Below are 16,169 nucleotides of genomic sequence, written 5' to 3'. Positions count from 1 at the left end.
CCACACAAAAGTGTTGTGCCCTAGACAGAAAAATCATATTTGTGGTGCAGAGGCCTGTCCACCCTTGAGTAACAAGGACCAAAACTATCACAGAAACAGGGTTCTGTTGTAGGCTGAAATTCAGCAGTTATATCTATTAGGAGGCAAAGAAGAGCTGAAATTGAGGACTGATCTTATTGCATCTTGAATAGTGTAATTCATACTTGTCAGATTCTTGTGGCTCAGTTGGTTGATTTAGTACTATTTATCAGACAGTGACACATTATTTCCAGCTGTCAGGGTCCTGTGGGACATAACAGCCCTTTACTTGGGCTTAGGCTTTACAGAATGAAAAGCAGGATTATGCAATTTACTGCTAATGAGAACTTGTTCTTGGTAACGGTAGCTAAGAGAAACCATTTCCTTCGAAGCTGACTGTAATAGGAATGGTTGCTGCTCCAGGTAGTGTGGCCGCTGGAAAGCAAAAGCTAATCCTTGTTCACCCGATTCATTGATTCAGTGCTAACTCTAGTCTTTTCTGACCTATTTTTTGTCATGGTGATTATGACTGTATTTTTTTCTTTATGCTTAGAGTTAGTCATTTTACTGGACCTTGCACTTTAAATGGTATGATTTTAGTGATAAGAGTTTATCTAAATACAGTGGATGGGAAAAACTGCATTCCTTGTATGGCTGTAACACTTCAACATGACTAAGAATTGTTAGGAGGTTTATTTTATTTCTCTTCTCTGTTTGAGCAATGTTTATTTGAACTGCCTTCTGTCTTGCTAGGACGGGCTTCATACATTTTGATCTCCAGCTTTGCAGAATATTAACTATATATGGTAAATAGATAATTAGCACAAATAATGAAGGGGTCTGGCAAGCAAACTCAAAATTTTATTAAATGATAATAGGAAACCTTGATTTCTGACTTCATAGTAAACTATATTGAAACTGAATCAGAACTAGCATTTCAATTTAGTCATAGATATCCTGGTGCTGTGAGAAGGGAAAGAAAAAAATATGGCAGTGTTTAAATCAAAATAATATTTTTATTCCAAGAACAGTAGAGTGGCTGTTGATCGGGGAGTGCAGTGATAGGGTGAGCGGCAACAGTTTTAAGCTGAAAGAGGAGAGATTTAGATAGGATGTTAGGAAGAAATTTTTTACAGAGATGATGGTAAGGCACTGGCACAGGTTGCCCAGAGAGGTCGTGGGTGGTGTTCAAGGCCACATTTGATGGGGCTTTGAGCAACCTGACCCAGTAGAAGATGGTGTCCCTGCCTATGGCAGGGGGCTTGGAACTGGATGATCTTTAGATCCCTTCCAACCCAAACCATTCTATGATTCTATGAAATGTATTTAACAATCTTTACAGGAGACATGATTAGAATATTACTTATGTATGTTCAAAATTATAAATGTTGTATATTACTTTGGATATTCCGCTCAGTTTGGGAATAGTTCTGTTGTCGTTTCCATCAGTAAAACAATATTTGGTGATTTATCACAAATGCTATCTCAGATAACACAATCTCATATAACTTTTCTTGCACTGTAGAATTCAGCATAATAAGACACCCTAGGTTTACAAGTCATAACCTTAGAGATCAGCTGGAATCAAGCTTTGTATTCAGTATACTGCTAAAAAGGGTCACCTTAAGTCATGTGGAGGTTTATGACAAAACCAAACTCCCAATCTGTGGTGCATTGTATTTTTTTGCTAGCTTGTAGATACTGTCCTATTGTTAATGCCTACCAAAATACCATGTAATGGCTATTATCCCACTCTGGGGTTGTTTCTGTAATAAACACCTCAGCGGTGTTTGAACTGCTGCTTCAGTGCCAACACCTTTTCTTAATTTGAGCAAAAGGATGGGTTCTAAAGGACAAAACAAAGTCCCACTCTGGGGCTAGCCAGCAGAGGGAGATGCAATCATACACACTTTGTCGGTGTGGATCATCTGCAGAGAAGGAGGAGGCTTGACTGAGTAGCAAATTGCTGTGGAATAACTCCTCTTCTGCTGCAGACCCTGCTAAGATCCTGTGGGAAAGCAGTACTCCCTTGTTGCTGCTCTTTGGAAACACATCGTTCCCCTTCCTACAAAATCTAAGAGGACAGTGCAAAATGGATCACTTTTCTATAGCTTATTTATATGACATTATATATATTCTGTGATCTGAGAAAGGATTTGGGCATTTCAATTAAAATTGACCTATGGAGAACCTCACTGAACAGCTGCCTGGTTCTAGTGGATCTTCTCCTTGTTCCAGTCTGGCAGCCTTGGTGGCGGTCGTGGTTGTTCTCTCAAGTCGTGAGTTCCCACCTATGTTTTACTGGGGTCCATAGTGACATTTGCGCACCCGAAAGGATTTGACCTCTTGCATGTTTTCCAGTCTTGTCTACCTCATTTTGACAGATTACCATGTCTGGGGTCTTCTTCCAGGGTGGGATCATTCATTTTATATCAGCACATGACTGGGTAGATTTCAGAAATCATTTAGGAATTGGAACCACAGGGCTTAGTCCGTCTTCATTCTAAATGATGCAATGGCTGTGTGGTGATTTGCTCTCCTTTGTATGCGTGAACCTTCCAGCATAATGAACAACTTGGGCTTCACTGCCTGCTGGCCCAGCTCCTGTAAGGTGGTTGCCTGATGCCCTTTTCCATCATCTGGAGAGCATTGAGCCTGGCATTAGTGTTAGGTTAGTCCAGCTGGTCGATGAATTCTTCTGTGAGATGAGTAATATGGATTTTAATCCCCTCAGACACAGAAGGAAGCAATTTTTTCAACTAATTTTTATGCTAATCACCTTTAACCTGGGTATGCTGGACGTGGAATTGGGCTTTGGCGTAGATCCCAGATTTAACACCTACTATGGCCTAATTCCCACGTACAGACAGTGCTCACAGCCCTGATCCGAGGCCTCTAAGTCACACAATTCAGGACTGACTCGATGGCCTCACCACTTTGAGCTAAACCAGCTCAAATTTAAAGATATCATTTGGGAAGAATATGGGAAATGACAACAAATATAGTTAATCAAGATTGCTTCTTAAAAATAGTTAAGCCTTTACTGGTCATTTGGTTACAAAGGGAAAATTGTTCTAATCCTAATGACTGCTAATGCTGTAATGAAGCCCTCACTTCTCTTAGCAAAGTCATTGATGAGTCACTGGCCGAATTCCTCTGTGATCACAATCTGGGAGGATCTGTCCTAATCTCTTTCCATGAGTTTTCTCAGGTCTTGTGATGTTCTTGTATGTATGTTAATCCCCTGGCTTGTCTGAAGCTCGCTTTTGGCAACTGTTGATAGTTAATACTGGCATTTGAAGTCTCATTGCTGTAGCCAGAGTTCTCCTCCGAGATACAGTGCTCTGTTCATTTCTGAAGGGCCATTCAACCCCAAGGTAGATGAAGACTAATAAGTAAAGCTTTAACCTGTCCTTTCTTCTCATAAACAGCCCAAAGAAAGGGGAAGAAATTAAGACAAGCAAAGAGAAAATAAAATAGTAGTCATATTTAATATGACTAGTATGAATATTTAATATGAATAGTAATATAATCTTATTCTAACTCTGGCTTTTGAAAGTCCAGTTACCTTAAATGGATGCTTTTCAGTGCCTAATCCCTGTCATCATCTAGATTTGTGAAAGAGTTTTAAAAATGATGGTGGAGCAAGCTTCTTCCTTGAGAGGATGATGAGTTTAAGCTTAAGGTGCATTTGGCAGACAGGTTGAGTGACTGTTGGAAAGAGTATCATATACTAGAAATGTCTCCTTTGAAACAGCGATGGATACTGCGATGTGAGAGGTGCTTTCTTTCAGTCTGATGTTCTTCTCTTACATACTGACAGGTTCTCTTGAACTACATGTAAGACTGCTAATTCCACAGGAAACTGGTTTCTTCAGAAGCTCTGTGAGAAGCCAGTTCCCTAGAGGGAACAGATACGGGGGCATAAATGAGGTTTGACCTATAGTGGCAGCCAGACACCTAAGTCCTTTACAGGCTATACTGTCCTTGGAATTCCTTCTCTTAGAAAAGGCAAAGTTTGTAGTAATAAGCCTCCAGAAACCACTTCTTCCTGTAGATATCTTCTTTTTTTTTTTTTCCTAGAAAAAGTTCTGAGGATTAATGAGGGTGAACTTGTTTTGCTTCTAAATTGGTTTGGACAGTGTGAATAAGCAGCTACTGTTCACCTTATTAGTGATTTGCAGGTCAGAGGTTTCCCCAAGTAAACTGTGAAACTAAAATATGCTTATTAAGTTTTGCATAATCTCATTTTTTCCGTATTGCTTGTTAGTGGAACATGTATATCCTTCTTCCCAGCAGTGATGAGGATTTTTGAAACTGCAAGTGGTTTATTGTATTTTTCTGGATTTACCATGTTTGGGTTTGAGCACCTTCAGAACAATTCATAGGTCATTCATTAATTGGCTAATTGCAAATAGTGACTGATTATTAGTAAAAGTCTATTAATTTATAATTTATAGACTGCCTTCAATATAAAATTGTATTTTAAATGAAATGAGCAATAGGTTTGTGCTTCCATGAACCTGAAATGTAATATTTGTTCTAATGTTAGGGTTTGGTGTATTTTACTAGCAGTCCAGCCCTGAGAGTTCAGAACCTAATCTTATTCCTGAATGCCTGTGAAATTCACGTGGATCAAAGAATGGAATTTAAACCAGGTGTAGGCTTATAGACAGGGTAGGTGTTTAGCATTTTGGTTAGAGAGATGAAGTACTGTCCTGATGTAATGGGCATTGTAGTGGTGAGTGGTCAGGCAAGAATAATGGACGGAAAGATTTGAGGGGAAAACATGAGGAAAGAACACATGGTCTAATTCCAATGTCATGATGGAAAATGCAGACCAAAATCCTACTAACCTGGGAAGTTCGGAGTTGTCATCATCCTGCTGTTAGTATAACATTTCTTTTGAAGTCAGATTTAGAACAAATTCCTGGTTACAATAACAGGATCGTTTGGATCGCTCTTATCATATTTCAGAAACAGCAGTGGAGAAATTTATGCTGGTGGTATTTTTTAGCAACTGGCAAAGTTAGACTCCTCCTTTTGATACTCAAAGCTTGTTAAGTCCCTTGATCTCATCTAACTGACTGTAATGAGGCAGTTGAAGCCTAGTGAAAATAAACATTTAAAGGAAAACATGAAGGGTAACAATGTTGTTGCTGGGGCTAAAAGAGAACACTTCAGAGTGTCAAAGCGGATGTTAATACACGGAATAAGCCAAAAGCTGTAATTCTTACATGCTTTTTGCTTCTTCAAGTTTCAAGCACTTGGGTTCCTGGGCAAGTCTTCTGTCAGGAGGCACCTGGGCAGCTATTTCCAAAATAACCTTGAATCAAAAGCACCAAGAGGAAGGCAGGAGCATGTGGGCTGCTAGAGTTAGCCCCAGTTTGGGGCAAGTTGCTGCTCTCTTGCTTGTGTGTTTGGGATTACGGAGCCATGCGATGCTGAGCAGATCAGAGTAGGTTTGCCCAGTCTGTTGTGCTGCGTGCTGCTCCTTCTCTTCATAGTACTTCAGTAAAGAATGCCTATCCATTGGCTGTCTGTTTTCAAAACTGAAAAATTCATATTCACACTTTTAAGAAGTGAAATGAATATATATGAAGTGGTAGAGTTGTCAGATCATAAAAGTAGGTGTGCTGTTGGCTGTCTACATGGGTAAGTAGGGAGTGCAGACAAAAGTGAAGTGACGCAAACCGCTGTTTTTACTGATCCCTGGCATAACCTTGCTTCCTCGGTGTGCCTTTCAGACGAAGGAAATAAATCACTTCAGCATCAAAAGTACCCCAAAAATATTGCACTTGGAAGGGCTTATTACAGCATTCAAAATTTCAGAGGCACGGAAAGGGTGTGTTCGGCTAAAGAAAAGAGAACCTTAAAGGTCCAGGTTATGCAGGGAACTCCAAAGCAAATTTATGCCTGTAATACAGGGCAGGGAGCCACTTTCTCACAGAAAAAAAAGGTATCACCTAGAAAGTGTGCTGTACATTCCCGTTGTGTGTTAGAAGTGCATAGTACTGCTATTGTTTAACTGGAGTCTTTTCACATTCAAAGAAGCTTGGTTGATTTTATTAGCTTGCTGATGAAGTGCAAAACCATGAAGATGACTAGTAAATATTAATTCCTGAAATGATTAGAAACTCCTTTTAACCAGCATCATTACCATCTCACTGTCCACTCATTAAGCATTACTATGTTTTACTTTATTAAAGGCAGTCGTCCTCATTGGCTGTTGGTACCATCCTTAAAGCATCTGAGCTATTAAAGTTTTTGAATATGTAGAAGATACCCATCTGTAACAAAAAAAAAAAAAAAAAAAAAAAAAGTCTAGATACTATGTTTTTTCCCCAGATCAAGTATTTCAACTTTTCCTTATTTTGGGACAGGTAGAAAAATACTGTAAAGTGTTCACTTTTGCACTGAATATACTTGCAGAATTGTTAAGATTCATGAATGTAGAAAGACATCTAGTAAAAGTTTGTCATATTTTTCAATAAGAGAAGTCAAAGAAATTACAGCTAATTATTAACTGGCCTAATACAATTTTTTGTACTGCAGTGAGTTATTGGAGAGGAGAGGCTAGGATGCTGGCATTCCATATTGTGTAGATGTGTGATAGGGCAATAAATTCAGGTAGTGTAGAGTACTGCTGGAGTTATACATATGCAGGGTATATTTCCTGGGTTTATTCCTCCCAGAGTAAAACCTTATAAGATTATCCTCAGAAGAATATCTTCATTATGTTCTCCTTTCTCATAAAGCAAAAATCTGCAGCAATAATAATGTTGTTTTCATAAAGGCAGGATGGCTTCTGAGAGCCAAGACAGTTTAAGTTTGAATGGATGGAAAGGAAAGAAAAGAAAGCAACAGCTGGAGGTTTGTGGCACCAGTAGCTTTTAATCTGCTCTGTACTAACCAATACATAGCAGAGGATATTTTTTTTCATTTATTTTGAAGTGTATGTATTGTAAATGCATGTTTCTCCACCAAATTAAGAAGCTAGTACCTTTCACTTCCATATGCAGGACTTAAAATGTCTATGGGTTTGGCATCTTTTTGGAAAGAAGCATACCAGGGTAGAGGACATTGCATGTAATAAATAGGATCTGAAGCTTTCAATCTGTGATTACATAAACCTGTTTCAAAATAAGAAAATCTATCTTATATTGTTCTTGGATGCAAGAAACTTGTCCTACTGGTATTGCAGGTAAAAGTTGTCTGTCTGTGCTTTTTTTACTGGGTCCTGTTTAGAGAAACTCACGGTCTAGTTGTCAAAGATGCCAAAAGCCAGCTTCCATTGACTTACATATGATTTACGAGTGTTTAAAGCCAATGAAAATCTGACTGTTTGTTGTAAGTTTGATGCAACTGCAGAATTATTCTAATCTAATCTGCAGAGCTTCTTCGTAAAGGAGAAAAGCTCTTGATGCCTGTGAAAAGGCTTTCAGTTGATTTCAGCATAGCTAACTCTTAAGAAAAATATATTTCCTTTCACATACTCAGAGTAATAAGAATGGAGACCCATCTATTTAAGCTGCAGTTGATCTTTTATGTCAAAGGACTAGACACATGCCAGAAACCTGACAGCAAAGCTGAAAGCTGCATTTTCCAGTATGTGTACAAGGGGTATTTATATAGAAACATGTTTCGTGTGCAGACAAGTATCTGCAGTAAAGCAATTGGTGTATGTACGTTAGATGTTTTTGCAGAACGCCATTTGTGTGTTTGTATAACAACATGTTTTTAAGATCTACTTTTCTTGTCTTTTCTTTTCCTTTCTTTTATTTTAGTAGCATAAGGAAAAAAATATTCTTCCACAGTAGTATGTTGATAAAATATGTCAAACAAAAGGTAGAATGGCAGACCTCAGGCAAATTCCACATGAGTTACACTGCAACTGCTTCTCATGCTTTTTACAGTCTTGTTTATGAGTTTGGAGAATCGTGTCCCCACAGATTTGCTGAGCGGAGAATACCCTTGTGTCTGACTTAAAGGTCTTAGCAACCTCTTATTTTATCTCCCCAGAGAGCTTCCTTGGTTGTTCTTGGGAAGGCACTGTATGGATTTATACACCTAGCTGAAATGCTCACCAGCAGATTGTGCAAGGCTTGCTGACTTGTTACCATCCCGATTTTATAAATGTAGTAATTAAATTTTACTTGGGTAAAGTACATCTGTTGCAGTAACATCTCACCAGCAGAGGCATTGCTGGCTGCAGCGAGGAGCAAATGTCCATTCTTGGTGTCGATGAGGGTCTCTCTGTGTTAGGGAGAGAGCTCTGTGCCTTGCTAAGCAAGAGGAAGGTGTCCTGTGTATCTGGATGTTATTTTATGGGCTGCTGTCGGTTCGCTAAGAATGGCTAAAGGATTAAGAGGATACAATCCCATCAACTCATTACGTGGTGAGGTATGTTGTGTGTGAGTTGTTAGAGGTATTCCAGTCTCAGATATGTGAAAATCTTTCCACTGTGCTTACACAACTGTCGGTGCTGCTGGTACAGAGGTGCTTGGGCTGATGCACTGGTGGTGGTATCACAGAACTCTCTCCATGCCAGCTTCTTGAGAGGCAAATGGGACTTGCCTTTGTAGTTTAAAGCTATCTGTAGTCAGAAATACTTTAAAAAATGAAGCTAAAGCAAGAAAAAAATACTCCTGTTTTATTTTGACTCTTGGCAATTGTTTACCTATTACTGTTGTGAAAGGTCACAGAATATTTTAAAATGGTATTGAGATATTGATGTAGGGCAGCACATTGAGAAACTATTCAAGAAGGGAAGACTGGTGTAACTTCTTCATTTCAGTATTAATATATTAAAATACTTTATTCGTAAACAGAACCAAAGTGGTAGGTAGTTGCATGGGCTTTAAAACTTTCCTTACTTGATTACCACCACATCCTGAGGTTACATTGGTGATGGGTATTGTTGTCTGCATTGTTACAGATGTCAGCAAAAATGCTGGATGGCACAATCTGCATTACTGTGAGGAATTGTTTCTGGTGATCAACAACATCTGTCTACATCTATTCTTGTCCACTACGTGTCATCTCTGTTGACTTAAGATTCATTTTCTGTTTGTCTAAACTAGAAAGAAAGAAATGTGCTATGTTAGCAATTTGTGGTTTCATATGTACACCTGGCACTTCTTAATATCTAGGAACAGTAAAATGTGCAGATGTCACAGGTGCAGACAGAATACAATGTAGCAGCAAAAGGAAGGTTGAAAGGTCATTCCTGCTGCAACTTTGTTTTTTCACAATAAGCCTTGGGATACTCCATTGACAAAATCTAGGAAGAATTCAATGTGATTTTTGCAGTTAACTTGTAAAACGGTTGAGATTTCCATCATGTTGTTTCAGCCCATATGAAGGATTGTATAAACCATGCATTTTTCAGACAGAAAAGTATAATAAATGATAGCATTGACAAGTATTAAATTACTTCCATCTAGGCAAACAGTGCAAGTTAAGTGTTCTTGTTTGTCACAGTTGTGTTGAAATTCAGTTCTTACTGATAAGATAGAGTGCAAGACATAACAGAGAATAGTGAGAGGCAAAAAGTATCTCCCATATCATCAAGAATGAAGTTTTCCTTGCTTCACATTCCAAATAACATTCTTAAGTTAAAACTGGGGAAATTGCAATCTAGTTGAAAACATGCGGAAGATAGGAGCTACAATGCTATCTAAAAGTTTTATTGTTTTACTAATCATGACATTTTGTTTTGCTGTTTTAAAGGTACATGACTGATGGTGGTCTAGGCCTGTATACTCGACGGCTAAACCGGCTGCCTGATGGCATGGCTGCAGTGCGGGAGACGATGCAGCGTAATACTTCACTGGGACTCGGAGATGCTGACAGGTAAGGTCTCACTCAGCAAATACTCACCTATAATAGTGCATTTGATTTGTGCTGTATCTAATGCATATTGGATATCTAAGATTAAATAGTTTTGAGAGTTCAGATACTGAATATGTGGCTATAAGCTTCTCCAGAGCATTTCGGGTTATATGCTCACAGAGGTGTCGGGATAAATGCTGGCTTAATTTTTTGATTGCTTTGCTGAAATCTTGTCTGGGCTTTAGTGGACAGGACACAACAAAAGAAAACATATAATTTCTACTTTATAATAGTGTTTGAAATAAAAAAGACCAAATTGTTTTCTCATCTCCACTGATTCTTCCAAGTCCAGTCATTCAGTTTGAATGGTCAAGGCAAAGATCAAGAATTGGGGAACTAAAAATCCATAATTTATGGGAGTGCAGTCATAAAGGAAGCAGGGGAGATGGACAGTAATGAGACCTATCTTCTATTACAGTTGAGATAAGTGGGTTAAGTACTTGTGCTTACAATGGTGTCAGCCTATAGCTGCTTATTTCCCTTCCAAGCACAAAGGTTGACAAGTGTTCATGTTGATGTAGTAAGTTAACCATATCCCTTTTCTGCTGTGGGAGGACCCTGAGTATAAAATGTGGATTTTGAGTTACACATTTGAACAAATTTATGAACTAATTTTTTTTTCTCTTTTTGTCATCAAGAAGTCTTTCCTGAGACATAACGCAGTGACTGAGTTTGATATTATTGATATTTCTTGATAGTGATGCATGGATTATTTAGGAAATAGAAGTGATGGAGAATCTAGCCTTGTTTTCAAAGAAAGCTGTAGTAAATTTGTTTGTTGCTCTCTCATGTTAGTGAAGAGCAGAATGGTAAATCTAAACAAAAGAACCAAAACCTCTCAGAAAATCTCAGCTCTGTTTCAATCACTGTGTCAACATACGCTTGCCAGTTGTAAAACGTGCCTAGATTTTTCAGGAGTTGGTATCTCCAAAAATTGCAACTAGAAACCTGTACTTGGCCCCAGCGCTTGCTCCTGGTTATGGGTGAAGTCACCAGGTGATGCAACTGAAGAGCAATCAAGTATCATTCTCATCTGTTGCTGTGTCTTCTGAACATTGCCACTTCAACACAAGCTATCTGTTTAGAATACAGAATTGGTCTGATATGAATTATATTATTGTTCAATTAGTGATCAGCCTTCAGGAGAGCTAGTGATGCATTCCTCATGGTTGATTCCTTCTCCCATCCACTATTTTCTGTGCTTGCAACACTTTTTTTTGGCATGTAAATTATTCTCACACTTTATTTGCTTAACTTCTTCTCTGAAGACACCACACATCAAGACCAATTACATACATTCAACAAGAGAGATTATTTGTGTGTTTAAACGTATTCCTCTTGGGATGGGGTTGTGACACACTGAAGTGCAATCTCTAGTTAAAATCAATTTTTTTAGCTTTGAAATCATTCTTTCAGTTCACATGGGAGGAGATGAACTTTACACACAATGAAGACTCTGTATGGGTGGCAACACAGTATCACAGAAAAATTACCTTTGGTCCCAGAGTCAGTGGCATTATTGCGTGTCATTTTGATTTAGTCTGTCCTATTTAGACTGCAACCCTACTCACTTTACGCAGGAAATCAGGGTTTTCTGACAGTGATTTAATAATAGCTCCTCTTTGGTAGCCAGGTGATCATGATGAGCAGTTTAAACAAAAAATTGATCATGGTTTGAGTAGCAGTTTTACAGGGTGAAAATAAGCTTAAGGAAAAGGAGTTGAATAAAACAGTCTAGTAATGGATCATTTTCTTCGTTCTATGAGTGGAGGCAAGCACCAGTACCAAGTTGGTTTATTAATACACCCAGAAAACATATGAAGATTACATTTAACTTGTTCAAAGCAGGTGTTAATTGAATGCATGAGAGGAGAAGTATGAAAGGCTATGATCCTTTGAGTATAAGGTTAATCATTAAAACGTTATCAGAGGAATTTTTGCAGTATGCTTACTTGCTTGCTTTCTTGTGTTATTAGAAGTTTAGTTGAGAAGCTTTTACTTGTTGGCTCTGGTGACATAAAACATGGACCTTAGAAGGTAAATTTTTCCCTGCACCAGGAAAATCCAAACAAAGCAATTTAATTTAATGCTTGATTGCAAGGTTAATGGAATCACTGCACAACACAGCTGAGCTTATTCATTTCAAGACAATTTCTGTCTGCTTAGAACAAAGGCATTTTGAATGCCAAAAAAGCATTAGAAAGGTTGCAAATTAGCCACCTATGTTTTCGTCACCTCTATACATATGTTCTTCGTGTGTACCATCTGGTTTTGTAAGTGCATGTCACATTTTTAGGCACAACGCCTTGATCTGAGACTAAATTCTGCCCTTACGTTCATATATGTAACTTGGATTTACACATGCATATAGAGAAGAGGAAAGAAATTTGAAATGTAGATGTGAGTAAATCTTTCTGTAATTGCTTACTTTGTATAACCTATGATTTAGAGAAGATAATTCAGACCTATGCTGATTTGTTGTATCCTTGTGAATAGGACAGGAGACTATATTAATCAGCGTGAGCTTGTCAAGAGTAACTTTAATACTAACTAATAGACCTTAGGGAAATGTCTGTATGACTTTTGAAAACAATCCTCTCAGTTTAAATAACTACTTCAGAGTATGATTAACTTGCATTGTTTCACTTCTACGATTTAATTTGAGGTTTCATGCATTACCTGTCTTTGCATAAGAGCGTAAGGCATGAAAAGGTCTTCCCAGCTTCTGGCTGTAAAGGACCTGTCTCATCAGACAGCAATTTGCATTGTCTTGGTACTTCCAACAGCTACGGCATTGGTGGACTGTAGGCAAAACATGGCTCAGGTGTTGAACATGCGTTCCCAAGAGTGGTTTTGTATCATGGTTCAGATCTTTTACTACAATGACAGTCATCAAGTCTAAAACAGTAGCAAGAATATTCATTACTAAACACAAGCTGAAGAGCAGTTGTTCTAAATTGACCAGGATGCATTACCAGTTTAGACTAACTCTTGAAGACAGATAATACCTAAAAGCCAGAGGAAAAAATGGAAGGAAAGTCATGGTATGATGTCTGTGTGCTGTAGAAAAGAGAGAGATGGATGATTTATTGCTTGCATAACAGGGAGGGATTAACTGGAGAGAGGGAGCAAATTATTACAGCCTGTAAAGGCTGTCTCTTCGTTGAATTTATGGTTTTTAATATTTACCAGAGTTGTTATTTTAATATTCTGGTTTGCTTGTTGAGGATGCTTTCTAGAACTCCCTTGAAGAGGAGAAGAGGTCAGAGATAAATGAAGGGGATGTGTTAGAATTGCCTCCCATGGGTACCATGTTCTTCTCAACTTTGTGGCTTGCACGTGAACTCATTCAGTGGGCACAGGAATACTGGTTTGGTTTTTTTTACTCTTCTTGTTAACATGCACATGCTTTTGGGGATACCTGTGGTACGCTGAGTGGAATATACCACATTTTGGGAAGTACTTCTGTAGGATTTGGTGGTAGCATCAATTCTGTTTAGAGAGGCATGAGGGAATGGAGATGTGTTGGGAAGTTGGGTTTGTTTCTTAGACTTGGTCTAATTTTACTCATTGTATGCTGGTCAGCAAAGAGTTTTCTTCCAGCAGTCCAAAACATAGGGGATCTTCATAGCAGCAGTAGAGCCGTCTGCCGGAGTAGCATCAAGTCACTCTTGCTGTTCATGGGCTGCTCAGTGTGGACAACAGCACCCCCAAGACCTCTAACTCAGACCTGAGGCTCCAGCAATTCAACAACATCAGGATGGGGCCCTGGGAACTATGGCTGGATGCAAGGAGGGACCTGCCCCAGCCCCAGCCTGGCATGCCTAAAAAGCTGGGGGGAAAGCACAAGGGCACCATTCCAGATCACCCCAGCAAGTGCAGGGTTCTTGCAGTCAGCACTGGAGTGGGAATGTGGGATTAAACCCACAGCAGGAATGAGAGGGAGACAGGGATGGGCTGGATGGGGGACAGCTAACTGATATGTTTAAAATTGGATGGTGCTTACAGCCCTGTAGATCCAATACACCTCCACATCCACAGCGTAGCAGGAGAAGCTGTCAGGTATCCACAAGTTTGAGCTCCTGTCTAAAATGCTACATATTTCCTAAGCAGCCATCTCTTTCAACTGTCCAGAATGGTGACTCGTGTTAAGAAGGTAACGGAAATTCTTTTGGGCTAGCTAATGTTGGAAATAAAGGGTCCTCACCTTCATGCCCACTGAGGCAGATGAGCTGTTCAGGCAAAATGAAGGTTTACTACTATTTCTGTGGCACCTCAGAAGGAGGTGCATTCCCTTCTCTCCTCTCACAGACCTTATCTGACAGCTAGAACAGCGTTGTCACGAAGTAGGGAAAGTCCCATTTGCTATGTACGTCTACACAGACAGAAGTGTGGAAACTGGAGCACATGGACCATGTAGGAATGGAGAATGCTCCCAGGTTGCAGTGGAGTAGTGGGCACAAGAGTGTATAACTGTATTTTTCCTGTTCCAGGATTCTTGAACCTACTGCATTTCTATCAGGCTGTTCCTTGGTGTCATGATAACTTCCTTGGTGGCCAACAAGCTGTTCCATACTGGAGGTCCTGTCTTTAAGTCCTGTTCTGCTCTTCTCCCTCACTCAATTTCCTCATGGTAAAGGGATTTTCCAGCAGTCCGATAAGGTGACTTTGTGACCTTTTTATGACAGCTAATATGATTTAGAGTGAAGCTGAGACTTGACAGAACAGGGAGTCACTTTGCTTCTGATCTTTTTGAATTGAGCCCCAGCATCCTGAGGTTTAAACAGCCGAGTGTTAATGCAGCTGCACAGGGCTTAAAAATGCTCTGCTATATTACATAAACAGGCATTAAGACTTTGGTGTGATAGTCTTGTGTTGCTGCGGTGTATACAGTTAAATATATATGTTTGGCCAGAATAAATAATTGCATACGCTTCAGTGGAAACACTTGGAGCTATGCTGTGCTGTTACAGCAGTACTATGAGAATGTGTGTAATTTGTTTTTATTACTAAAAGTTTTGGATATTCTCACTAAAAGTAAAACATTTATTTTATTATCACTGATTACTGCGATTTGCAACTACTTAATTTGATGTAAGTGGTATTGGAACAGTGCAAAACCTCACAAGGATCCTGAGTAACTCCCGCACTGCTAGCTGCTGTGTTTGTGTGTGTCCAGGTATATGTGGTCAATAAGTAGCCAGAGGATCAGTGCTAAACATGGCAAGTCTGGTTAGTGCCTGAGCAAAGTCCAAGGGCTGAGGTCAGCTCTTTTCAACTTTATGGGTTTTTCTTGTGGTTGTTTCTTAAGTGACAAAGGCTCAGCTCGGCAGCTTCTGTGCAGTTACCATGTGCTCTCATCCACCTCAAGTAATGTTTCTATCTTATTAATCTAATTTTAACTTTAAAGTTTATCCTCTCCTATTATGTTGTTAGTTCAAGTTAATTTTCATATATATCAACTTATTCATTCATTTTAGTTTGGGGGAAATGAGCAAACCACCTTGGGTGTTCAAAGAGGTTTCATTCCCTCTTTCGTGTTCACTGTCAAGCTTGATTTCCTCTTATGAAACCTGCAGCAAGAAATACTCTTTGTAACATGACTTAATGCCTAAAACATCTCTTTGAAACTGTTGAAGTTATTTGATGCTATCTGATATGCACATGCATAGTTTTATGTTTAATTTGCATTTGGATGCATAGATTTCATTTCATTTTCAGAAAGGACTGAAACATAATGTTGCATTTGCAAAGTGAACTGGTTCAAATGCGGAAGGGCAGAACAGAATGTTATCGAGAAACAGGCAGAAATGTAGTCATAGACAACTGTATGTGTGTCTGGAAAGTGGGGAGAGAGAAAAAAGAGAAGGCAGAATCACCAACGTGAATCTATGGGAAAGAGAGATGAGTATCCTGTGCTAACTGAAGTTCACAGGGTTTATGTTCATCCAGGAAAGCCTTATAGTCCACATAATCCATATTTTGAGACTTTAGGCATTTTCTCTGTGCTCCTAGATAGAGAATTTATCCATCTGTTTGTGCTTCAATAGCATTTCTGAACCAAAGGACTCATGAGATGGATCAGGTGGTGGCAAGAAATCTGCATTTCTACCTATCTGATGTCTTTAATGTGCCTGCAAAAGAGAGACACAAGTTTTCTGAAAGAAGATTGTGATTTCAAGCTGAAGTCTGGATATGAGTTCTGTGCTCTAATTTCTGTTGAAATTCTTTGTTGGATTCTAGTTATAACCACTCAC

The 16,169-nt window shown here is 39.1% G+C and overlaps 1 protein-coding gene across 7 annotated transcripts in view; it reads left to right on the top strand.

Moving 5' to 3' along the window:
* Nucleotides 1-16,169, top strand: part of NAV2 (neuron navigator 2) — a 428,149-nt gene that overhangs the window by 329,499 nt on the left and 82,481 nt on the right. For all 7 annotated transcript variants that reach the window (XM_054067065.1, XM_054067064.1, XM_054067063.1 and 4 more), the window contains one exon: nt 9,751-9,873. In XM_054067065.1, coding sequence (XP_053923040.1) covers nt 9,751-9,873 — 123 coding nt within the window. The remainder of the gene's footprint in view (nt 1-9,750; nt 9,874-16,169) is intronic.

This window comes from Cuculus canorus, chromosome 5 (assembly GCF_017976375.1).
Source record: "Cuculus canorus isolate bCucCan1 chromosome 5, bCucCan1.pri, whole genome shotgun sequence".
Lineage (NCBI taxonomy): Eukaryota > Metazoa > Chordata > Aves > Cuculiformes > Cuculidae > Cuculus > Cuculus canorus.
This window is presented reverse-complemented; position numbering and strand designations above follow the sequence as displayed.